The 26,904-nt window shown below is 33.7% G+C and overlaps 4 protein-coding genes across 6 annotated transcripts; 2 read left to right on the top strand and 2 right to left on the bottom strand.

The window, feature by feature from the left end:
- Positions 1-3,604: 3,604 nt before the first annotated feature.
- LOC123916225 (pentatricopeptide repeat-containing protein At4g33990-like) lies at positions 3,605-5,932 on the bottom strand. The gene is made up of 2 exons (XM_045967630.1): positions 5,275-5,932; positions 3,605-4,665 (listed from the first exon to the last, which is right to left on the bottom strand). Exons 1-2 carry the CDS (start codon positions 5,769-5,771, stop codon positions 3,648-3,650), a joined length of 1,515 nt encoding a protein of 504 aa, XP_045823586.1. The 5' UTR covers positions 5,772-5,932; the 3' UTR covers positions 3,605-3,647.
- A 1,684-nt stretch (positions 5,933-7,616) lies between these two features.
- On the bottom strand, positions 7,617-12,476 carry LOC123916222 (putative disease resistance RPP13-like protein 1). Of its 2 annotated transcripts, XM_045967626.1 has the most exons (3): positions 11,086-12,459; positions 8,573-11,001; positions 7,617-8,492 (listed from the first exon to the last, which is right to left on the bottom strand). In XM_045967626.1, the coding sequence occupies exons 1-2, from the start codon at positions 12,355-12,357 to the stop codon at positions 8,581-8,583; spliced, it is 3,693 nt and encodes a 1,230-aa protein (XP_045823582.1). In that variant the 5' UTR covers positions 12,358-12,459; the 3' UTR covers positions 7,617-8,492; positions 8,573-8,580. The 2 variants fall into 2 exon arrangements, with proteins under 2 accessions (XP_045823582.1, XP_045823581.1); XM_045967625.1 differs by having other exon boundaries at positions 7,619-8,492; positions 8,573-12,476.
- Positions 12,477-16,061: 3,585 nt separating this feature from the next.
- LOC123916846 (phospholipid-transporting ATPase 1-like) lies at positions 16,062-22,078 on the top strand. Its single transcript, XM_045968410.1, has 7 exons — positions 16,062-18,348; positions 18,684-18,990; positions 19,226-19,922; positions 20,006-20,129; positions 20,260-20,479; positions 20,712-21,170; positions 21,621-22,078. The coding sequence occupies exons 1-7, from the start codon at positions 16,713-16,715 to the stop codon at positions 21,844-21,846; spliced, it is 3,669 nt and encodes a 1,222-aa protein (XP_045824366.1). The 5' UTR covers positions 16,062-16,712; the 3' UTR covers positions 21,847-22,078.
- A 796-nt stretch (positions 22,079-22,874) lies between these two features.
- On the top strand, positions 22,875-26,885 carry LOC123916848 (probable prefoldin subunit 2). Of its 2 annotated transcripts, none has more exons than XM_045968411.1 (2): positions 22,875-23,005; positions 26,262-26,885. In XM_045968411.1, exon 2 carries the CDS (start codon positions 26,266-26,268, stop codon positions 26,707-26,709), a length of 444 nt encoding a protein of 147 aa, XP_045824367.1. In that variant the 5' UTR covers positions 22,875-23,005; positions 26,262-26,265; the 3' UTR covers positions 26,710-26,885. The 2 variants fall into 2 exon arrangements, with proteins under 2 accessions (XP_045824367.1, XP_045824368.1); XM_045968412.1 differs by lacking the exon at positions 22,875-23,005 and adding an exon at positions 23,032-23,052.
- The last annotated feature ends 19 nt before the right edge of the window (positions 26,886-26,904 follow it).

Raw genomic sequence — 26,904 nt, 5'->3', positions numbered from 1 at the left:
ATAATATTTTTGGTAGCTACCATACATTTATGGGACAAGTTTAGAACTAATCTATCTGCCTATATGGTTATATAGGATATTTTTTTTTTACTATATTTTTGAGTAATTCTAAAAGTAATCCTTAATTTTTTTTAATTATATATTAAGTCCCCATGTTTTTCCCTTTTCCAATATTGGTCTTTACTATGAAATTTTGGTTGATTGAACAGACAAAAAATATTACATAGATGTCACGAAGATTCATTTAATAACATGGACGCACAAAGAGTAAACATTAAATGAGTTTATGTTGCATCTATGGACATTTTTTGTCAACCAAAAGTTTACGGTAGAGATCAATGCTAAAAACGACAAAAATGTGAGTACCAAAAATATAATAAATAAAATGTAGAGACTATTTTTAGAAAAAAGTAAAAATGTAGAAATGAAAACATATTTATCCTTTTTTTTTTTACAAAAGTGTATAGATTTATCTTTAGTTAAATAGAACTTTTATGTAAAAAAAGTTAAATAGAATTTTAAAAAGTGTTGGCATTATTTATTTGAAATTGTAGACTACCCTTATCAATACCAGACTTGTTACAAAAAAAATAAAATAAAATACCAGACTTACTTAATCACAATTACTCACTTATAAAATCTCTCATCTTTTTATTAGAAAATTAAAATGAACGAGTGTTCTGAGAAATGAAAACAAAAAATGCATTCTACCCACTCCACTACAATTAAAGGTAATGATTTCATTGGTTTGAGTAGAAATGCATTATATAATGGTTCTATAAATGCAACTCAGACAATGAAATATTCAAACCCGCAAAAATACACTTCTCTACACTCCCTAAGTTTTGCCGCTAGAATTTTTGAAACAAAAGTGAAAAGAAAATAGAAATGCATTACATTGTAAGAATTGCTAAATGAATTTCATACTTCATTTCAATGTGAATAAGGTAAATATTCAAGGTTCACAGTACAGCTAACGAAGCAAAAGTAAAAAACAGAACTAACTATTTTCTTAATAGAAAAATAACTAACTTTGAGTATTCATCGATCCCCACAAACTGGAGCATAAAAACCTAGCATGCCCAACTCGAATAACAAGCTATGAAAAACAGCAGGAGTAAGTGCTTTAGCATGTAAGTTAGCAAGTTGAGCTAAAGGAGTAATATGCTTAGTGTGCTTATGAAAACTATGATTTTGGAAGATTTAAATTGCAGATTTATTGTTAAAGTAGAGGTCACCGGCTGTGACATAAGATGCTCGAGATCTGCTAACAATTAAAGAAACAACAGTATCTCACATGAAGTCTTAGCAAGGCATGATATTTAGCTTCTGATGACTGATGAAGCTCTGGATACATACTGTAATCTGCTTTTTTGACTTCCAGCTTATGAGGGAATGCCCCAATATGGAGAAAACAGTTACAGGCCTTCTGGATTCGGGGCATGCGGCTTGGTCTGAGTTAGTGACGGGGAAGAGCTCGAGGTCTGAATTAGAAGGAAAAATTAGTCATTTTTCTAGGTAGCCTTTAATGTAATGCAAAATCCGAGTTGCTGCATCATAATCCGCTTGCATCAAATAGGCCATCATTTGAGGAGTTTTAAATTGGGAAGCATTTGATATATTTACTGCATTAAAGCCAAGCAATCCCATACATCAACCAAATAAAAACTCAAAAGCATTTAAGCATATTACCTTTGACAGCAATCTCAAAATCAAAGGTAGAAATTGAGATGGCCCAGATCTTTGATAATGAATTTGGCATGTAAGAATGATTTGACTGCATAGATCTTCTCAATATCATCATCACCTGTGAGGATTATGTCAGCCACATAGATTAAGAATATTGTTAAATGACAATTAGCAGGCATAAAAAAAGAGAATAATCTGAAATGGATTGAGTATAGCCCAAATCAAGTGGGGTAATGATATGAAAGTAGAAGAGACAAGGCAAATCACGATTCAAGAAGCAGCTAGTAGGTAAAAGTCACTGAAGAGAATTGGAAGACATTGATATCAAGTAAAAGAGTTCTAACAATCCCAACAAAAATATCACAATATACATTGGAAGACATTGTTTTACTTGAATGTTTGTCAGTTTTCCATAATTTAGACTAAGTATTATGTTATTTCCTAAGTTATTTATCTTCGAATATAATGTTGTAATGAATTTGATGTTAAGTCTTTATTTTTTAACTATTGTCAAAAATATACATTGTGTCGATTAATTATAAGGCAAACTTTAAAATCAATTGATTATTCTATTTATCATAAAATTTTCTTTCTTTCGCAACGCGCCGAAGGCGCGTGCAACGCGCCGTTGAACCCTTACGACCTAACGTACCGACGAAATATAACGCGCCGAAGGCGCGTCCCGTGCGTATGCACGGGTATGTACCTAGTATCACAATAAAAGTTTAAAAAGTCAAATATTGTATACGGTTTACAAGAACAAAAAACTCATATACAACGAAATAAAGAAGAAAAACAGAGTGGCGGACGACGAGTACCGTATGCGTATCGGTACGTACCCCGCCGTTTTACAAGTAACCTATGCTTCAAATGCGTACGAAATAATGAATAATTTAACCTATCTTACATTTGTTCTACTCTGCTTACTAGGACATACAGGTCTTCTCCACGTATGTCCAATTCGTGGGTTTCTACCATCTCATCAATGATAGGCGATACCCTATTAGAGTAACTACACCTTTTGCTCAAATGCTAATGTTTATTTTTGCTACCATCGGCTACACTTTACTGAATCCTTTCCTTACCACTACGTATTGCCGGGCTGCCAGTTTGTTATGCTGAACTGGCAACATCCCTATAGATAAGAATATTGTTACCAGTTCCATCTTCTTCTCTGTTGGTGTTACCATCTCACCATCTCAACCAAGATTTCTGACACACTTGATAATCGCTTGATTATCTGAACTACCTTATGTGGTTTTAGCAACTTGAGTCAGTGATCAAAGCTCAGTGTCTTCATCGTTTCCTTATCAATCCTTCAATTTGAGCAAAGTTTTACACCAGTGATGACTGTGAGAACAATTGAATCTCAGAAGAATATCTGAAATGGGAGCAGCAAGATCAATTGTTGTTGTTGTGGTTGCAATCCACAATCTCAAGAGAAATATTAACACAAGTCAGTGGTTTTGCAAGTACTCATGGCAACTGGGTGAAAAAATTCATGCGCATTTTCACGCGCACACCAACACGAAGGCTCATCACACACCAGCGTGAAGGCTCGTCAGCTTCACTCTGAATTTGACGCCACTACTGTAGAAAATCGTGCTGTCTCTTAATTTCTACTTCAAATTCAAATATTAATTGATCCACAATCTGGTTTCTCAGTGGAAAATTTGATCTCATTACAAAGGGTGAGGTTGAAACTCTTATTCCAGGTCACAAAGCACGGCCGGAAGAAACGCTTTCGCAAACAGACAACTGCTTAAATTAACCCTATTGTGTTTTCTGCAGCACCCAACTCCAACTCATATTTGGACTCACAAACTTGAGACTTGTATAATATTGGTCGACGTTCATAACTGAAAAGAATCATAACTTAAAACCATAACATTTAGCAGCATTACTTTGATGCTGATCTCTTCCTAAGTCTGCTCAGATGAACTGCCTCTAATGTTCTACTAAGCCATAACAAAGGTATCATCATCGTGTAGCAAATATCCTACTCCCAAATCATTAGTCGATAACTGAGTATTGCTAATTACATATAGTATCTGGAAAATCATATGAGAAAGTGGATGAGAAAGGTCCCCTTGGTAAAATTTATGAGCCCTTCCTGCAATATTTATCCAGCTACAGCCAGGAGTTTTAACCAAACTCAAACCCCTCATCTTTGCTCTAACAGTTGAAACACCACGAGCCATACCAAGAGACCGATAGATTCCACACAAAGCTACATAATTGCTAGTATTGTTGGGCTCTAATTGAAAAAGCTGATGCGCTGCAACTTCTCCAATTTCGACATTCTTGTGCATGACACAACCGGCAAGAAGGGCACCCCACATGCTTCCTGTCACTGATGATGACTTCATTCTTTTCAACAACCGAAGCGCTTCCTCAAGATACCCGCAGCGGCCTAAAAGATCCACCATACAGGCATAATGCTCAGCAGTGGGCTCAAATCCATAATCTGAAATCATTGAGCTGAAAATCTTCTTGCCTTGATCCAATAAACCAGAGTGGCTACAACTAGCTAAAATAGCTGTGAGAGTAACAGCATTTGGTCTAAACCCCTCATCCATCATCTTCTCAAACAGAAAAACTGATTCCTCCCCCTTTCCATGCATCCCATAACAAGATATCATAGTCGTCCATGTTACCAAATTTACACAGCCCACGGTCTTGAAGATATTTTCTGAGTCGTTCAAGCTACCACATTTTCCATAATTATCAATCAATGCATTCCCAATGGGAGCATCAGCATGAAAACCAAAGTTCCTAACAATAAAACCATGCACTTCTTTCAATTTCAACATATCCCCTTCCTTCCCACAAGCACTCAAAATGCTAGGGAGTGTCATGTAATCCAACTTGTATCCACTTTGATGCTTCAACATTTCTCTGAAACAATGGACAGCATCAGAATACAGGCCAGCCTTTCCAAACCCAGAAATCATCAAATTCCATGTCACTGAATCCCTACAAAACATATTGGAAAACATTAAGAATTTTAACCATTGGATTCACTACATTGTATGGAAACATACCATGTATCACTATACGTGGCATATGTGCATCGAAGCACATTAGACACAATGCCACAACAAGAAAATGATGTGCCATCACATTTAAAGTGCTTCCAGCACGTTCAATGCATACACAAATACAACCTATAGCTATTGGCGCATCAATGCACCACTAAGGGAGAGATTGGAAACACAAATTAATTAAACACTTATTTAGTAAGTACTAATGTATAATTTGTTTGAATGTTTCTACAATTGAAGAGCTAATAAGAGCTTACGACAATAAGCTATCTGGAGAAGCTTAACAAAATAAGCTGAAAGCAATTCACAGACATGTATCATAAGCTATTTTCAAAATCTCTTCCACATTTCACCCATGAAAATAAGCTTAAAACAACTAATGCACATATATCATAACTTATTTTAAAAAGCTCTTCCAACCACTTCGAAAATACTTACTATATCATAAGATAAGCTTAAAATAAGACTCCCATTGGGTGTGTCCATATAAGTCTAACGAGGATGCATAATTTATTAAAAAATAATAATAATAATGTTGTACCGATGAGCATTATGATTGGAGAACACAGACAAAGCCTGAGACACGGTCCCACATTTGATATAAAACTCAAGTACAGAGTTAGTTACAACAACAATTTCTTCATACCCAAGCTTTACAACTAAACCATGACACATCCATCCAAAACAAGGTTTGCCTATTCCTATCGAAATTTTAAATAATGGTGGCAAGGTATAATGATCAGGCAATGAGCCGCATTGTTTAAAGGCTTTAAAAACAGTTACAGCATCGAAATACAGTGAACTGTGAGTGTAAGAAGCAATCATGATGTTCCAAGAATGCATATTTCTTTGTGGCATTTTGTCAAACAGTTTACGAGCATGAGCCATTAGGCCTAATTTAGTGTATGCTAGTAAGATGTCGGTTTGAAGAATGACGTTTGGAAGTAGAGATTGGAGGATAGTTTGGGCGTGGCATTGTGAGGTAGTGGAATGTGTTGTGCAACTTCGAAGTAGTGATGATAATAGTTTACGTGACATTGTTATTGTTTGTGTGGTGTAAATGTAATTATTCAACAAAGGTATGCAAAATTTAACTAACAATTGTTCCTATGTTTCTTTCACAAATCAACCTTGTATGTAATCAGCTGCGGAACTTATAGCTTATGATATTTTCTTCCAATTTTATTTCATTTCATGCTAATAAGACAGTTCAACGGCTAATTTTACTAAATATAACTTGTTCAAAAAAAAATTATTAAACCTAATAAATTCAATTGGTTAGCTTATTCGCTATAAGCAAACTCTTAGCTTATAAACTATCCGCTATAGGTCAATCTGCTATAAGCTAACTTATCAGTTATCTGCCGTATAGAATGAACTTAATGTATTCAATTAACATAACCAAGATTTTTTTTCAGGCAACAAAATCTGTTGGTATTCAATTGAGATTTGTTAGTACTTTTAAAATGTCTATTGGTATTCAAAAGTCCACCGATTTTGATGGATTCTTCTTTGGAATTGACTTTGAGAGACTTTTTAGTTGAAAATATACTTGATAGATTTTTTCAACAATCTCACCAAAAGCTTTGAGACATTTTTAAACTCGCCAAGACTTTTTATTTCATCATCACTGTATCAAATTTTTTTTTCTTCTTTATTACTTTCGCAGTTCATCATCAGTGCACCCAATTTTTTTTTTTTCTTTTTCTTTATTCACTTTTTCAACAATCTCACCAAAAGTCTTCAGAATTTTTCAAACTTTCCAAGAATTTTTACTTTCCAAGACTTTTTATCTGGAAAATCGTAAGTGGCACAACTAATTGGTTGGTTAAACATCATGATAGAAAAAATCTATATTTTATTGTTTCTTTTGATTTGGGGAATGAGTCTTATCAAAAGATTTTGCTGCCAGATTATGGAGAGGTTATACATAGCCTATTCGTAAGTGTATTAAGGGATTGCTTGTGCATGATTTTTGAACACGATGTTTGGGTTATGAAGGAATATGGACACACAGAGTCTTGGACTAAACTGTTCACTGTTTCTTACATGCAAGATCCTAATATGTCTTATAACTTGACCAAGGCAATATATATGTTTGAGGATGATCAAGTGTTGCTTGAAGTAATAGTGAAAGGGGATTTGCATAAGAAGTTGGTTGTTTATGATCCAAGGATTAATACTTTTAAGTTTACTAATTATCAAAACAAGAGTTTTTATTATGACTCAGAAGTTTGTGTTGAGAGTTTGATATCACCATGATCTTAATGCTAGGATTTAGATGCAGTGTTATGTCACTTGAGCATGAGATTCCACTGCAGTTTTTATATTATTTTCTGTTTATGTCATTTATTTGTACTTGTTCTGGTTATTGGTTACTTTATGAATCATTGTTACTTAATGATCAATTGAATTTTAAATGAGAAATTGCATTTATTTTCATGTACTTCTTTGTTAGAGGTTTTTGCCCTTTCAATTCTATTTTGTGTCAGATGATTTGTGTTTTTTATTTTCTAAGATAAAATGTTATGCAAAATCATTATTATGTTTGTTGAAATGTCTAAACTGCAGTACTGCACAAATTTCATAATTATGCTTCAAATCTTTCACAATATGGTAGCCACTTTTGAAATCAATTAATATGGTATATAAATTGAATCTAATTTACATCTCATATTTAAAGGGATATTGAACCAAACCAATGGAGAACGAACTGAGTACATGTAATAATGTAACTGTTTTGTTAAAACTAATTTACAATATTTTCAATCATAGGCAAACACTTATTTGAACCAACTTGACCCTTTGCTTAATGTTTCCTCACAGTTTAACCCTTTGCTTTCGCTTCTCCGATGTCTTTTAATTTATATGAAAACAACTCAACGATTTCGCTTCATGTTAATTGTTGCGCATATGACGTGATTCCTCAGCTAACATCGGTTTGTGCTACTAGAACCATGACATAAAATAATTTAGACTAACATAGTCGATGCTTAATTTTTCCAAAACACAAGAAGAGTTTTTTTGAGTTTGGTCAGCTTATTGATCTTAACTTTCTTGATTGATCATTTAACAATATAAACCTCAAATCAACACTCAAACACTTATAAAACTGAACGAACATATACTACTGAAAAACTCGCTATCGGGCCACTCAGGTCACGACCAGATGTCCAGTCCATGGTGTGAGATGTCCAGATACAATTAAAACAAACTGTTAGAGCTGTTACTGTCATAACATACACTAACAGTAATACAAAGTAGTAAATTATACCTATCACAGATATGGATTCATGCTGTCAAGTAACCACACATTCCTACAGTCGGTGAATTAACATCATTGGATCTCACACAAGTCTTTGATTTCAAGAGAAAGGTGAAATTCAAGGACTAATCCGACGGTGTAAATTAATTAACTGTGTGAATGCATGGTTTCTTGACAGCAAGAAACGATAATGCTCAGCTCAACTTTCATAGGTTCCAATGGTTGAAGAATTCATGATTCCTAGCTTTCCACAATTTCTACATAATTATTTATGCAGAATAGTTGAGCTTGCACAATAACTTCAACATGCAAAGGAATAATCTTTCTCGCTTCATTACTTCAACACTCCAGCAATGCAGCGCTGAGAATCTCGGACAACTTCTTGACATGTAGTATTCCAGTGAATTTAGATCATATTTAACTTGAGTAAAAGTCTCTTCATTGGTGAGATTCCACGATTTCGAGGAAATCTCATGAAGCAAGAAAGTTCCTTCCTGTATATGTTGCAGTTTAAATTGACATCGATAGAAAACAAAATCAAACAGAAGATAGCTGTAGTAATTTTAAGACTCACCTAGATACTCATGAGATCATTTTGTAGTTGATAAGTATGCACGGAATGCAAGCTATCTTACGCCACTCTTTTCCTTTCTTCTTCTGCCAAGTTGCTTCTAACAATGGACAGTCAGAAATACTCAGCACAGAAAGAGAGCTAGGCAACCCTTCTTCCGGCAATGACTTGAGCTTTGGAGCATCCGAAATCTCAAGGTTTTGGAGAGAGGTAAGATGGTGGAGCCATTTTCCATCCAAGCATTCGATATCATCAAGTTGATAGATGTGTAATGACATGAGAGAAGAGGGTAGCAATGACACTTTCATTCTCATCAGCTTATTCAGAATTTCACAACCTCCAATTTCCAACACAGAAAGATTAGTGATACATTGTAAACTACACTCCATATTCCACATGATTCCCCCAACAGAAAGTTTTCTTAAATTGATAGGTAAACCTTCTTCGGCAAAATGTTGCAGATTTGGAAGGCTAAAAACTCTTAATTCTTGAAGGCTAACAAGAGTATTCATTGATTCCGGTAATGAATGAAGCTTGTTACATCCGTACACGCGGAAACAAATGAGGTTAGGAGTGGACAATCCACCCGGGGAAAATGAAACCAGTTCATCACAAGACCGTATTTCGATGCTTTGAATAAATGAGAGACTTTGTGATGCATCTCTTGCAATGAAAATTGATTCAAGCTTTTCGCATCCCTTAATATATAGACTTTGGAGCACGGGTAAAGAGCCTAATGTAAAGGATGTCATTGAATTACAACTGTATTCAATTGACAATTTCTCAAGTGATGTATAATTGTGCAAGGATTCATGAGGGAGGAATTCCAGATTCTCACAATAATGGAGAGATAGAGATTGCAAGGTTTTAGGTAGACCGTCACTTGGGAAGGACGTCAGAGAGGGAAGCCGATCTAACGTCAACTTTCGCAGAGAATTGAAAGGAAACATCAATTGGCTGAATACATCTGATGGCCTTAAAATAATGTTGCTATTATCAGCTGATTGCCTTGCCTCCAGTAGTAGATCACATTCCGATAAGTGAAGTTCAGTTAAGGATGGAAGTGTGCTTGGTATGTTTCCTTTGAGTTTTGGACATCTATCCACTAATAGACATTTTAGACGTGGAAATGCTATAGTTGTACCTCCAATCAAATTCCATATCTCCCATTCTGGCATATCCTCAAATTTTAAAGTCTCTAATGAAGGAAATGGTTGAAATGAAGGACAATTACTTCCAAAGAATTCAGCACCAACACTCTTTATAGACGCCATCCAATAAATGCGGAGTTGTTTAAGACACTGTAATTTTCCAAGGGGAGGAAGTAATGAGCAATGATGACAAGCACCAATGCTCATAGACACCATGTTGCCAAAGGAAGAATCACCCAACCATTTTGGAAAGTTGGTTCCACCATAGCCATGAATACCAAGATTCTTCACATTTGGCGAGGGTCGCAACTGTTCAAGAACAAAACTTTGAGTTTTTGATTCCATTGTAGGACTAGTTTGTGGATTCCATTGTAGTACCAACCAATCAATTTGTTTTTTTGTCATCAAATTTGCATAAGAAGCGTCACATGGCTCGGTAACGTTTTGTAGCTTTGAGATGAAAAGATTCCCTTTTAGATGTGGAAATTTTCCCAGCTCTGCAATCTTCAATCCATCGTGTTGTTTACTGACAATAAAGTTAGACAGTGTTTGGAGATTTTGTAATTTGGAAATTTGTACAGGCATCTCTTTCAATGCAGCGCCTCTAATATCAAGGTGGCGTAGATTGACCAATTTTCCCATGTCCTTAGGCAATTCGGTGAGATTCCCACACTTAAACAACAACAAGGTTTGTAGATTGTAAAGCTTGCATATTGTAGAAGGCAACCTTTCAATTCCAGTGTAAGAGAGATTTAAGTATCGTAGATGTATCAAGTTTCCAATTGAGTCGGGCAATTTAGTGATGTGCCTGTATTTTGGCATAGACAAAACACGTAATTGTTTCATTCTTGGCAACAGGTCGTGCACTACCTTGTCTGATAAGGAACAATCTGACTGTGACTGTGACCCCGTCGATAGTTGCAATGGTAAGGCCAAGAAGGTACGCAAACCTTTTAAACCACACAATTTTTCAAATTTATTGTACGAGTCATATTTCCCTCTATTGTATGACAAATGGCGTACCTTTTCATGTAGCTCCTCTTCGTCCAACTTGATACAATACGGAGATGAAACCATTGTAGCTAAATCATTGATGAGGTCGTGCATTTCAAAGCTTTCTTCCTCATCATCAACAAGTTGTCGATGTATTAGTGACCTTGACACCAGTTCATCGAAGTATTCTTCTCCAACCTTTTCCCAACTTTTCTGACTTTTGGACTGATGCACTAAGCCTTCTGCAATCCACAACTCGACCATCGTCTTTTTTCCCAACCTGGAGCTCTTTGGAAAAATCGAACAATAAGCAAAGCATCGTTTTAAAAAAGCTGGAAGATAATGATAGCTTAATAACAGTGCTGGTTGTACCTCAACATTTTCTAAGCTCCAAACATTACTTTTTAGTACATCATTCCAGTCATCCTCTGACGATTTAGTGCGAAGAAGACCCCCAAGTGCTACCGCAGCTAGTGGTAAGCCATCACATTTCTTAGCGATTTCTTTGCCAATCACTTCTAGGTTGGACCGTTGCTGAAAATTACATGCTCCAAATGCATGTTTTGCAAGTAAAGACCAGCACTCGTCACTCCCTAGAGGTGTCAAATAGTGAATCGGAAGAAAGGTTTGCACTGCTAGTGCAACTCTCTCATCTCTTGTTGTGATGATGATCTTACTTCCTATTTTGCCGGCATTAAAGATGTCCTTGAGATTGTTCCAATCAATATAGCGTCGATCCCATATGTCATCCAATACAATCAAAAACTTCTTATGGCTTAAACTTTGCTGCAATTGCACTTGTAGAGTATTCAAATCATTTGTATCGGTATTTTTCGTGGTGACAAATTCAGTATGTGAAGTATTCATGTTATTGGTATCAATTGTTTTTGAAGTAACAGATTCGACAAGCGTTTTAGTGACTTGAACAATATCAAAATCTTTCGATATATATGCCCAACCTTTCAAGTCAAACTTCTCCTTAACTTCTGAATCATTGTAAAGCAGTTTTGCAAGAGTTGTTTTACCAATCCCTCCCATACCAACAATGGAAATTACTCCTATTTCTTTACCACAATCACTAGCATTTTCTGACAGTAAAAAATCTTTAAGCTTTTTTCTATCACAATCTCTTCCATATATAGTACTTTCATCTACAACAGAACTTGTAGGAGTTCTATGCCACACACTGCATGAAACACTTTCTTTCAATCCTAGAACATGTCCCTTTTGTGCAAAGTGTTCCAATCTTTCAAAAAGTGTTTGCATTTCAGAATTTATCACTCCATAAAAACTAGAAGAAAAAATGCTTTTCACCTTATTACATACTGTTTTACCTTGTTGATATTCAGCTTCAACTTTGCATCTTATAGCTTCTGTGTTGATTTTGTCAAACAAATCATCAGCTTCAAAGACAACATCTCTGAGATTTTCTAACCATTGTTTGACAGCATGGTTTGTGATTTGTTTCTCCTCAGCATCATTTAGTATTGATTGAAGACTCAAGAGTGTTGTTTTGAGGTTTTCCAAGAGTGAAACATTAAGCTTTTTGGTTCTAATGAAGTTGATGAATTCATGAGAAATCATCTTTTCTAGCAACACTTCTACAAAAGCTGATAGAACTGCTTCTGCAACAATAGTTGCCATTAAAGTTGCTTGAGATTTGAGAAGAGTAAGAACAGGTTGACAAGAAAAGCAGTATAGAAGAAGTAAACTCTATCTTCTCAGTTTTCTTGTAGCAAATTCAACACAACCATCAATCAATTAATAATAGTTTGTTTGTTTCCTCACCAATGTGTTGCTATATCAATCATACACGTGTCAATAAAATGCACTATGTCCTTATATACAGGAACAGATATTAAATCACATAATTAAAAAAATTGATAGTAGTAATAAATTTATTAAGAATAATTTTATTTTTAAAATTTTATTCTTAAGAAAAAAGAATTTAAGGGTAAGCCTATTTAGTCCTAAATCCTGCAACTTAATTAGTCCTAAATCTTTTGCATGAAGGGAGTAGTACGACAGAAAATTTGATACTTGACTATGTAGAGAGAAAATTTGATTATTGATAGTCACGTATCATTGTATCAACTAATAAATTTGCGCTGAGAGAATAAAAAGCGACAAACAAAAATAAAAATTTTGGTATATTATTTTTGCTGGGCTTAGTGAACCCCTAATAAAAAATGTTTAGGCCCAAATTTTAAACTTTTTTTTTAGGAACTAGGACGATTGTTCTCTTCGCCCTACCTCATATACAACCTTGGTCACAATAGAAAAAAGTGGAGTTTGAATTCAAGTCAATGTATATTTTTTTTAAGGAACAAGTCAATGTATCTAACAACTACTCCCTCCGTTTCAAATTACTTGACGTTTTAGAAAAAAAATAATTTTTGCACCTTATTTTTCTATTATACCCTTATTTTAATTCACCAATATTTTTTTTTTGCATACACTTTCTCTTTCCAATAAATATAATATGTTATGTACCAATTTTTTTAAAAAAAACAAACTTATACGAAGAAGTGTAGTAAAAAAAAAATACAATAAAAAGATTTAAAATAAGAAGAGGGTATAATAGACAAAATATAACCTTAAATTATCAAAACGACAAGTAATTTAAAAAAAAATAAAATTTTCTAAAATGTCAAGTAATTTGAAACGGAGGTAGTATTATATTGTTAATATTTTATTAATCTGTTATACTTTTTTTAGAAACTAGGACGAGGGATGATTGTTCTCTTCGTCCTACATCAGATATAACATTGATCATAATAGAAAAAGTGGGATTTGAACTCAAGTCAATGTATTTTTTTTAAAAGGAAAAAGTCAATGTACCTAACAACTATTATATTGTTAATATTTTATTAATCTATTATATTTTTTATAGTTTGGATCATTTCAATTCAAATATCTCTCGGTCTTTTCTATTTTTCTCTTATTTTTACTTCTCTCTTTATAGTTTATGAAGAAATTTTAAATTTTGTCATGCTTTTCAAATTTGCCTAGTGAGAAAAGTCAAAACCATTTACCAAAAAAGGGCCTAAAAACAAAATTGATCCGTCTCACTGCAATGGGCTCTGCAAGCCCATGAAAGGTATACCCCTACATCAACTTAATCTACACAGAATTTTATAATTAAACTATTGAAATTATCAACTATAGTAGTTTTTTTGTATTCTTTTTTCAAAATTGTATTTTATAATGTCAATTTTGAGTTTCATTTTTAAAAATTATTATCTTGATGATTACTTTTCTAAAGATTCTATCATAAGAACATCTATCCTTTTGATGAAAATATTGTTCACAAGAATGATGGAAGTCTATGTGTGTATTAGCTTTAGGAAAGTAATCATGATAATAACTCAAATGGTTAATAAATTTCACCAATTGACAAATTGTTCGATAGAATTCGAATTCAATTCTTAAGTAAAATAATTTTTCAACCAAATTTCTCCGAATTACTAGAATCTCCATTACTTAAGAACCAAAGTCAAGCGATAATATTCTTTTGTTTGCTAATAAGTGAAGCAATCATTTAGCATAATGGAAAAATTAATTTTAATGTGCAGGTAACACTCACTCCCTCTATATGTCTACTAACTACTTTGGATTTTAGATGTAATCATGATTTGTTGGGAATTTATACTCTATGTCTCATAACAAGGGGAGCGGCGTGTGATTTTTATGAGAGGATTAAATTGTTCATCTTAACCGTTGATTCATTTTTTAATTAGACAATCAGCTTACAACAATAGAAAAACATGCGGTTGAGATTAAATAGGAGGCAATTTACACCGGAGAAACCACACCCCATAATAAGTGTCTCAATAGAGTAGTATTATAAATAAATTTCAAAAGATTGATGTTGTGATTCGGGATTATATTATAATTATAATGGTGATAGTATTATGTAAGTTTGTATTGATGTTTTGTTTTTGTATAGTCTCATTTGGATTTATTTACTATAATAGAAAACAAAATGAAGAAATTAGAAAGAAATTGGCATTAGAAAATAGAAAAAAGAGAGTGCATGCAGCAGCAGGCCACCAGCAGCCCGCTGTTGTCATTTCTCGTGCAATAATTGAAGACAACAAATACAAACCCCATTTTATATAATTAATTAATAATCCATGTTATTATTAAATAATACTAGTACTTTACAGGTGATATAACTAACAATTAAAATATTCTTTTTTAGTTTTTGAAGATAAAAGAAAAAGATATTCACACTTTCTAAAAAAATACTACAATAAATAAATAAATTACAATATCAAAATAGTGCACGTGAAGGCTGCTTTCAATTAAAATAATATAGTTATTATTTATTGACCAAAATAATTAAAAAAGTCATGTAATGAGCACTCATGTGACTTGTTTCAAAGAAAAAAAAATAGTGATATGCCTTATTGAAGGATTAATTTAGTCTAGATAATTTTTTTTTGGTGTACCTAGATAACTTATTGTTAACAGTGGCTCTAACGTTGATAAAATTAATATATTTCCCTTTCCTATTGGTTTTTGAGACAAAAATGTAATGCCACCAATAGAATTAGTGCACCATCGAATAAAATCATAAGTAGACACTCCACGTATGTGACAAAGTCTCAAACCAATTCCACAAAAGATTACCCTTCCCTTTAAAATAATAAGATTTTTTTTAGTAGTCTGGTAACTAAAAATTTCATTCTAATATAGATAGATGAGATGTTTGGTGTTCATATTCCAATCTTACATATAAAATTCAATTTATTTATCAATTGAACTAAATTTACAAAAATAAATAATAACATTATTACAAAAAATAACTTAAAAAATAATCGTTTTCTTTACTCAGAAATTCATCCTTACATGATTTCACATTTGATTTGATGTGATACTCTTAACTAAGATAGTAAGATACTATTAAGTTATTAGTGTTTTTCTGTTGTTGAATATATATATATATATATATATAATTCTCTACTAGTGATAAAAGTTGATTATTTACCGTACATGATTGTAATACCCTACAAGTATATAGTTAAGTCAAAGAATAATTTCATCTGTGTGAAATTATCCCCCCAAGTCAAAATCAGACACCTAAGACTATGAATTAAATAATATGAAAAACTTCCCAGCTAGCAGACTTTCTAGAACAAACAATGGGACAAACTATTATTTGAATAATCAATGGGAAAGACTTTTCCTACCATTCTATTAATATACATAACTAATTGTATTTAATATGATAATGATAATTTTCTAACACATCTCTATCTTCTATTTCATGGACTTGGATGTAGATCAACAAGTCTTTAACAATATTTTAAAATAATATATTAATATTTGTGTAAGGATAATTCAATACATGTAAGAATATATTCACATTTAGATCTTTTGATTCTACAATGAAATAATTTTGTAGCCAATACCTTCATAGAGATTGAACTACCCCTAACTTATCGACAAGTTTATATTTATTTTTTTCCATCAATAAAAGACAAATAATTAAATAAACATAAGGTTGTTAATCAAATTTTTTAATATATGTGAATAGTGTTTCTAGACACACAATTATGACTTGTTCACCATTTCCTTGCATTGCCCGCCATAGACTTACTACCTTTGACCTTCTTAATCTCTCTCTCTTCAACACGTTTTTTCTTCTCCAATATTACTATCAACACCCTTTTTTTTTCTTCTATACTTTATATTCTTTCATTCTCTTAATATTCATTCCAAAAACTGCTGCAAAAACTTCTTTCTTTTCCTCAAAACCAAGTTCCTTTGTCTCACATATCATTCATTTCATTCATTCGTAGCAACTTTCTAGTTCTTGGCTAGTTTTGTTTCTTTCAAATTTCAAGTGTTTCTATAAATATAACATGTTTGAAGAATCTTCGAACCGAGACATCTTTTAACTAAGGACAAAACTCTCAAAGCAGACAATACCTCAGAACGTAGTGCAACAGACTTGAGGTTGGAACCCGGAGCACGAAGCAGATTATAAGTTCATGGATTCTAAGAGACCACTTTTGTTACAATCACCAAGGACAACAAATGATCAAGAGTTTCCAACAATTCCAGTTTTTCCTGAGCTACCAAAATCAAAGTCAAGTTCAAGCAATACAGTAACATTTTCTGGTGTTGAATATGGTCAACAAGTTGATCACAAAACCTCTTCAAACTCATCAACATCATCAAGTAAAAGTGCCATGTCAATTCATTCAATGAGTTCTAGCAAGAGGAACAATAGTTTAAACCATTCAGGATCAAAAAAGCCTGTAACTGTGAGATATGGTTCAAAAGGTGGTGGTGATTCTGATGGATTGACTATGTCACAAAGGGAACTTAGAGATGAAGATGCAAGATTGGTTTATATCAATGATCCTGAGAAAACCAATGAGAGTTTTGAATTTTTCGGAAATTCAATAAGAACTGCTAAATACTCAATCCTTACTTTCATTCCAAGGAATTTGTTTGAACAGTTTCATAGAGTTGCTTATGTATATTTTCTCATCATTGCTATTCTCAATCAGCTTCCTCAACTTGCAGTTTTCGGAAGATATGTTTCGATTCTACCATTAGCTTTCGTTCTGTTTGTTACCGGTGTGAAAGATGCTTTTGAGGATTGGAGGAGACACAATTCAGATAAAGTTGAGAATAACAGGTTAGCATCAGTTTTGATTAATGATGGTAGTTTCGTAGAGAAGAAATGGAAGGATATTAGGGTTGGTGAGATTGTAAAAATCAAAACAAATGAAACAATTCCTTGTGATATTGTTTTGTTGTCAACTAGTGATCCAACTGGTGTTGCATATGTGCAAACTATTAATCTTGATGGTGAGTCTAATTTGAAGACTCGGTACGCGAAACAAGAGACAGGTTCAAAGGTTCAGCCGAGGTATACTGGTTTAATTAAGTGCGAGAAACCGAATAGGAATATCTATGGATTTATGGCGAATATGGAAATTGATGGTAAGAAGTTGTCACTTGGATCAACCAACATTGTGCTTAGAGGATGTGAGCTCAAAAATACTAGTTGGGCGCTTGGTGTCGCGGTTTATTGTGGCCGCGATACCAAAGCTATGCTCAACAGTTCAGGAGCTCCAACAAAGAGAAGTAGGCTTGAGACACGGATGAATTACGAAATCATTATGCTGTCCTCTTTTCTTGTTGCATTGTGTACGATCACATCGGTTTGTGCTGCGGTTTGGTTGAAGCGCCATAAGGACGAGCTGAATTTGTTGCCTTATTATAGGAAACTTGATTTTTCGAAACCGAAAGTTGACGACTATAAGTACTATGGATGGGGATTGGAAATCTTTTTCACATTCCTTATGTCAGTTATAGTTTATCAAGTCATGATTCCTATTGCTTTGTACATTTCTATTGAGCTTGTTCGCGTTGGCCAGGCCTATTTCATGATCGAAGACCATCGGTTGTATGATGAGGCTACTGATTCAAAATTTCAGTGCAGGGCTTTGAATATTAATGAAGATTTGGGGCAAATTAAGTATGTGTTCTCAGATAAAACTGGTACACTTACTGAGAATAAGATGGAGTTTCAATGTGCTAGCATTTGGGGAGTTGATTACAGTTCCACAAAAGCCAACATGGATGGTGAGCAAGGTGAATACTCAGTGCAAGGTAAGATTGATTTCTTTTTGTTTTCTTTTACTAATATATATATATATGTGTTATTATTATGTTATAGTACTTTTTTTCGAACATTGCCTTTAATGCATCTAGTATTGTTTATAATCATGTTCGGTAGATAGTTAATGAATATATCAGGTGTTGAAACATTTTAATACCAATGTAACTTCACCATGGATTTTGACGTGCTTAACCATAATTTTCGTGTGTTCAACTACATGTAGATTTGAACACCTGAAAATTGTGGTTAATCATGTCTGAATTCATGGTTAATGAGTTTTTATAGTTGAAATAACATGTTTATTTTCTGTTATTTATGGTCTCAGTTGATGGAAAAGTGTTGAAGCCAAAGATGAAAGTGAAAGTTAATCCAGAGCTTTTGAAATTGGCAAGAAGTGCAGTTGAAAACGAGGAAGGAAAAAGGATTTATGATTTCTTTCTAGCACTTGCAACCTGCAATACTATTGTGCCTCTTGTTGTTGACACACCTGATTCTGATGTTAAGCTGTTAGATTACCAAGGTGAATCACCGGATGAACAAGCATTGGCGTATGCTGCCGCAGCCTATGGTTTTATGCTTATTGAACGAACCTCCGGCCACATTGTCATCGATATTCATGGAAAAAGACTAAAGTAAGTTGGTTACTAACAAACTTTTTATTCCACATTGAGTCAAATAACTTATTTTTTTAAATAATCGCAAAAAGTTAAAAACCTGAGTTAATTTTTTTACCTTAAAAAAACTACGGATAGTGCCTGTCTGAACGCTAGTCTTGATAATGATTATGAAATCTTCTTTAATTTGGTGTAAACAATGATTAACCTCATTCTAATGAATCTTATCATTATGAATTTATGAACATTGCAGGTTCAATGTCTTGGGTTTACATGAATTTGACAGTGATAGAAAAAGGATGTCGGTTATATTAGGCTACCCCGACAGCTCAGTAAAACTCTTTGTCAAAGGAGCAGACACAACCATGTTTAATGTAATAGACAAATCATACAACATGGACTTAATAAAATCCACAGAAACTCATCTTCACTCATATTCATCCCTTGGTTTAAGAACACTTGTTATCGGAATGAAAGAGCTCAACACTTCAGAGTTTGAGGAATGGCATGCAGCCTATGAAGCAGCAAGCACTGCGGTATTCGGTAGGGCTGCACTGCTCAAAAAGATTTCAAACAATGTTGAAAGCAATGTTTGCATTCTAGGAGCTTCTGCTATTGAAGATAAACTTCAACAAGGTGTGCCGGAAGCTATTGAGTCTCTAAGAGCAGCAGGGATTAAAGTTTGGGTTTTGACTGGTGACAAGCAAGAAACTGCTATATCTATCGGATTCTCGTCAAAACTTTTAACAAGAAACATGACTCAGGTTATTATTAATAGTAATAATAGAGTTTCATGTAGAAAAAATCTCAAAGATGCTCTTGAAAGGTCCAGAAAACTTATGTCTACCTTTGGTGTTGGCAACAATGATGGAGCAGTTGCAAATCAGATAGCTTTGATTATTGATGGTGGAAGCCTTGTACACATTCTTGATAGTGAACATGAAGAAGAGGTTAGTTTCATTATATCTTGGTGAAATTATTTCTTTTATCGAATCTTTCAACTTACTGATTTTGGTTACTTGTGTTGATTCAGCTATTTCAACTTGCAAGTTTGTGTTCTGTTGTTCTTTGTTGTCGAGTTGCTCCATTGCAAAAGGCTGGTATTGTTTCCCTTGTGAAGAATAGGACATCTGACATGACACTAGCCATTGGAGATGGTATGAGTTCTTCACTTGTTTCAGCTTCTGATTCGTCCCTCTAATATATCTACTTTTTTCGTTTTAGTCCATGTAAGTTTATGTTCGTATTTTCGAGGAAAATATACTGATGTATATGCAATTGTTGCAGGTGCTAATGATGTGTCAATGATTCAAATGGCTGATGTTGGAGTTGGTATCAGTGGACAAGAGGGTAGACAAGCTGTAATGTCGTCCGATTTTGCAATGGGACAGTTTAGGTTTTTAGTTCCTCTCTTATTGATACATGGTCACTGGAATTACCAAAGACTTGGTTACATGATACTATACAATTTCTACAGAAATGCTGTCCTTGTTCTTGTCCTATTTTGGTAAGTTACAATCCAACAAATGTTATATCATATGTATATATATTTCTTAACGAAAGTGTGTCTGGTGTCCGACACTAACACATGTCATTACATTTAATCACTTTTATTTTCTTAAATTATTACCAGTTTCTACGTGTGAGTGTCAGTATTGTGTCAGGTGTCTATGACAATACTTTTATCGTACTCCTCTAGATTTTGACATGTTAATAATACGTTTTTGTTTACTTTTTAGGTATGTGCTCTACACCGCCTTCACTTTGACAACTGCTATAAATGAATGGAGTTCGACATTATATTCAATAATCTACAGTGCACTACCAACTATTATTGTTGGAATTCTTGACAAAGATCTTGGTAGAAGCACTCTCCTAAAGTTTCCACAACTTTATAGTGCTGGCCAAAGAGATGAAGCCTACAACAAGAAATTGTTTCTGCTAACAATGGCTGATACTTTGTGGCAAAGTATGGTTATCTTTTGGCCTCCACTCTTTGCATATTGGAAAAGTACTATTGATGTAGCAAGTATAGGAGATCTTTGGACTATTGCGACGGTTATTTTGGTCAATTTACATTTGGCTATGGATGTTGTTAGATGGTATTGGGTTACTCATGCTGTCATTTGGGGATCTATTGTTGCAACTTTCATTTCTGTCATGATCATTGATGCTATACCTCAACTTCCTGGTTACTGGTATGTTTGCACTATCTTTTATCTCTTACTTTGTTAGAATAGCAAATCCTATTTTAAAGTAAACCGATAAATAAATGCATGAGAACACATTGATTGATTACAAAGTTCGGCCAATTGTGCCTACGTCTCATATAGTAGAGTGGCAGTTGTAGTTTCTATTATGCAATTGTTAATTACTTTGTTACTATTACATAATACAAGCTTAGTATAAATACTACGATCCAGATTATTAAACCCTACTAAGGACGGCTTTGTCTCCCGAACTTCCAACCCTCCAAGTCGAAACCTTTACAAAATTGACCGAACTTTGTTACCAAATACCGTGCTATCATTATTTGTATTTTTCACATCTTTTGAACTGGCATTGCTATTCGAACAAAACCTTTACGATTGTACATTGCTTGTTCATATGGAGACTAATATTTGCATCTCGACAACTTTGATATGCAGGGCTTTCTTTCATGTTTCAAGCAGTGGATTGTTTTGGGCATTGTTGCTAGGAATTGTGATAGCAGCATTACTTCCACGTTTGGTTGTAAAATTTATTTATGAATATTATTTTCCTAGTGATATTCAAATTTCAAGAGAAGCTGAAAAGATTAAACAATATCAAAGAGTTGCTGAAAATGGACAAATAGAAATGCTTCCTATCTCAGATCAGCAACAACATAGATAAGAGCAGTGATTTTTCTTTTTTATTTTGTAAAGTTGCATATTCTTTAGGCTAGCTAGTTCATACAATCATAGTATTTCTCTTTGCTGCGGATTTCATAGGTAGCTATCCAAAGGATAGAGTTTTTTTGTTACACTTTATAGGTTTGTTATTATATTTTCATTCTTTGTGTCTATAGTTTGTTCTGTTGTAAATTACCATTGAATATTACAAAAGAAAAGGTTGATTTCATTGATATTAAAAACTGTGTTTTCTTTAGATATGTAAATCCAAAGTTATGGGTGGAGAAAATTACTTCCAATTACAAGACATGCTAGCTAGGTTATGTATGGCGGAAGAAACAATGTCCAAAATTTAAGAACATACTATCAAACTATAAGGCAAGATTTAATTACCGACAATGAATTGTTTTAAAGGTCCTGAATCAGTTCAATTTCTCACAAGTATTCTGACTGTGAATAGTCATCGCTAAAACTTTGGTTAACAAAAAAGTCTCATACTTCGATCAAATTAGACAAATCTATCCAATTTTCTACGGAAAGTAAAGACTAGATGCATATTGAACACCTAGAATAGTTTAAAAGATGAGAGTGCTCAATCAAATTTTTAAATTCAACAATTTAAGAATATGAGAAATGTGAGACTACAATATGAATGACTTCAATGATAAAGTATATTTGTGAAGTTTTTTTTTTCTTATTAATTCAAGTAGAACTACTAACAAATTTACAATTGTTCATGACAAAATTCGAACTCAATACCTTAAAATTATAAGGTTAAACTCTTACCACTGGGCTAACCTAAAATAACCCTTACAAATATATTTACATTTACTTTCTCCAATTTCCAAGTCAAATACCTATATTTTTTTTACATCTAGTCGCATATTCCTAGCGAAAAATAAAATCTAGTTTTCATATATGGCATGTTATATATTTTATTTTATTTTAAAATTATATGAGTGTGGATAGTAAGTTGTACGGGTGCATATAGTAACAATCTTGTATTCACTTGAAAAAGCCCAATTATTTTATTATTATCGCATAAAATTAAGGTATAATGGGTACGGTGCACCCTCACAAAATCATTCCGAAACAAAACGACGAACGCTTCTTCGGTTTGTCCTTCTACTCTTAACATCTTCTTTCTTCAAATCAGACGTGTAAGTTTTCTATAACATTGATTTTAGCAATGAAGCTTCACTTTAATGTTAAGTTCTTTGCTGTTGTTGAAATTATAATCTTAGGTTTAAGCTATTTCTGCTGAATATGATTTTGAGTTTATTGAACTAGTTAGGTTATTAATTTTTTGTTTGGGGTTTATTGATTTGTGTGTTTTCTTTAGCTCAGTTTAAGATTAAACTATACTATAGAAGTTGTTGTTTAGTTGAATTGGTGTGCTTGTGTGTGCGTTTCAGCTAATTTAGGAAAATTAATCATTTAATAAGAAATGCTAGCTGGAAACCCTATTTTTGTTTGTTATTCGATCAAATTCATAGGGTGGGGCTCGGATGATTTGGTTGATCTAAGGTGAATTTCATTCGATAAGAATGAGAAGTCGAGTTCTATAGTATTGAAATCTTAGGGTTAAGCTCTTTGTGTTGGATATGGTTTTGAGTTTGAGTTTATTGACTTTTGTGTTTTTTTAGCTTAGTTTAAGATTGAACTATACTATAGAAGTTGTTGTATAGTTGAATTTGAATTGGCGTGCTTGTGTGTTTCAGCTAATTTAGGAAAATTAATCATTTAATGAGAAATGCTAGCTGGAAACCCTATTTCTGTTTGTTATTAGATCAAATTTATAGGATCGCGCCAAAATAGAGTGGGGCTCGGATGATTTGGTTGATTTAAGGTGAATTTCATTCAATAAGAATGAGTAATCGAAAATGTGTTAGTACCATTCTCTTTGTTTATTTTTAGGAGCTTCCCTAGAGAGGTTTTTGAAAGAATAGAATTTAGGAAAGTTATTACTATCTGGTTGCTGTCATATATTAGTAATTGTTGACAGATTCTTGGTGAAAAGTTGTGGCTGCTTTATGTGATTGTGTTTGGTTATACGGTGGCAAAAATTGATTTTAGTTAAAGTTACTTTAAGATCAAAATGATTTAAGTTTGGATATGTTCATGTGAAAGTGAATTAATTTGAATGGAGAAATCACATTTTGAGGCAAAAACTGCAAAACTTAGATTCAAGTTAGAATCAATAATAGATGCAAAATATATTCTAAACCCTAAAAATACCAAAATATTAAGTTCTAAGAGATTCTAAATATGTACTAAGTAGTTATAGGCTTGACTTGTGGAATCAGCCTCTTGTAAATGCAAGATAAGGCTGCTTTCGTTAAACCCACAACAGGTCCCAATTCTTCCGTAGCTCCTAGCTGGAAAATTTAATGACACTAAAATGTTAACATAATTAGGTTACTATTTTATTGAACTATCAACAATGATCAAGAGGGAGAGGGGAGAAGTTTTATTTCTCACACATTCCACACACTTTTTTCTTACACACAATTCAGTTATATATTCTTAAACTCGTTCGTTGATGTGCACCTCTCCTCATTGCCCTTATGTCCACTTGTAACATAGTTATAACAAACTTGCTGACTATGATGTTAATAGCGGCATATCTTGGCGTCAAGACCCTCCACTGCTAAGCCATAGGGCTACGAAGCGCCAGTGAAAGTAGCGGTCATAGGAGCCACGAAAAACAGTGTTGTGGATGGAAGTCTCATAGCGGTTAGAGGGCCGCTATTGTTTTTTGGGAGGAAAATTTACAGAAAACTATAATTTTGGAAATTGTTTCAATAAGTTGAGGGTATATTTCGCACCCCTTTGGTGCCCTAATATCTTTATATCTCGTGATTAAGAGTGAATTGTGCTGCTTTCTGTTTTCTTCCTTCTCCTTCATCGCTCTGTTCCTTCTTCGAGTTCCTTCATCCCAGCTCTGTTCCTTCGTCGCTGCTCATCTCTGTTTCTGTTTCAAGGTTTTTGTCCGTCCTCTCAGTCTCTGTTCCTTCATCACTGCTCATCACAATCAATGTTTCAAAATGGGCAAGTAACTCTATGTGGCCTCTTATCTATAGCGGTAACAAACTCCTAATAGAATTGTAACTACTAACTTCTTCACTCAAACTTTCTATTGATATTTGAAACAGTGGCTGCATCGTGCTGTACCCATGTGGCGTTTGAAAGTTCACAGACATTAGTCGTATTTCATGATTTTTTCATCAATTTATTTTGAATCTTTATTCTAATACAGATGGGAATACCGCAATATTAGATAAACAATGACATTTTATTGTCTCTAAAATGGCTGATGCTAACTTTTTAAATACTGGTCTCCGTATTTAAATTGTATTGTTTCCTAATTTAATGTGTTGTATTATAGCTGTGTCATGTCTTATAATTTTTCCAATTCATTTTATCCATGTGTCTATGTCATATTACATCCATGCCCCATGTTGTATACATGCTTTCTAGGTGGCTGGCCACCTGCACTACATTCCTCTATTTACTATTATGTTTTATATAAATCGTTGTGTTTGATCCCTCTATTTGAAGTAACGAGTACCATTTTGACTTTGTAAAATCTAATTTTAAAGCTATTATAATTATGATGTTAGTGTCTGTGCTTCAAAACTATGATAACAGTTCTTGAGATTTCCAAATTCATGTGTTGTCAAATAGCGGCCATAGTTCTCTATAGTGCTATAGTGTAGTGGAATTTGAACAAATTACTATTGTTCCGCAATGCGCTATGGTACAAAGTGTTGTCAAATAGCAGCCATAACACTGTAGCGTAGCAGAATTTGAACAAACTATAAATTGATAATGATGATATTGAGGTGAAAGTTTTAAATTTCATAATTTATTTGTCTGTGTGTGCTAGTTATTAAAATTGTGTTCCCTTCCTGCCATCATTTGTTTGTGTTGGTTAATGATGCATTTACCTCTCGAAGTTCTGTCCTTAGTTGGATTGAATTTCACTAAGCCTTAGTGGTATTCAATCTATAAACAATAGGCAATTTTCATTCTAATGTATAGTTGTAGACTTTGATTTAATATTGAGAAATTAAAGAGCTCTTTCTGACTGAGATTCTTATATCGAATTTTATAAGAAGGTATGTATAAAGTGTGAAGTTTTACCATCTTTTTGGACTTGCTTTCATGTTATTTGTCCAGTTATGGATGTAGATGTTATTGCATCTTACTCTGTTTCGTAGTATGGACGGTACTGTAAGGAATAGTTTATCTTGAATTAAATGAAAGAAAACACTGAAGATCCTTTAACAAATATCCTAGCATAGCTGTGTGTTTTATTTTATTATTATTATTTTTTGGTTGAACTGTGTGTATTATTGTTAGTACTCTCTTTTCTTTCTTTACCTTGAGAGGAGTTTATTTTCATTTGTGTAGAATCATGGCTAGTAAAGCCGAAGATCGCAAGGAGCCAGTAAATGAACAGGCAGTTGCAAATATGTATGCAGCTATGAGGTCAGACCTCAACCAAATTTACACCAAAATAACTGAACTGGAAATGGAAGTTAGTGAGCACTCGTTGGTTCTTAATGCCATTCAGCCCCTTGACCAATCTAGACGATGCTATCGAATGATCGGAGGGGTGCTCGTGGAGAGAACCATCAAAGAAGTATTGCCTGCTGTGCAGCGAAATAAAGAAGGACTTGAAGAGGTTGTTGCAAGACTTAACGAGACATTGGAAAAGAAGAAAAAGGAAATTACTGAGTTTGAGACTAAATATAAAATCCGAATGAGGAAGGCTGATGCTGAGGTGAACGATGAATCTGGTAAGAAGGAAGGTTCTGCTCAAGGAGTACTCGTGGGCCCTGCAGGTGGTAGTGAATGATATTTCTAGTCTTGTTTTCTTTTCTCAAACCCTCTTACAGTTATTGGTTGTCATTGTATCTTAATTTTAAACGTTTTCTGCTCGGAAGTAAACTTAATGGTTCCGGATGCAAATGCTCACGTAGATTTTTGTATGCACTTGAGCATATTATCAAGAGTAAATTGGTTTTAGAAGTATATTTTGTTTAACATGTTT

Source organism: Trifolium pratense, linkage group LG3 (assembly GCF_020283565.1).
Source record: "Trifolium pratense cultivar HEN17-A07 linkage group LG3, ARS_RC_1.1, whole genome shotgun sequence".
NCBI classification, from domain to species: Eukaryota; Viridiplantae; Streptophyta; class Magnoliopsida; order Fabales; family Fabaceae; genus Trifolium; species Trifolium pratense.
Note: the sequence above shows the minus strand (reverse complement) of the source record. Positions and strands in the feature narration are given on the sequence as shown.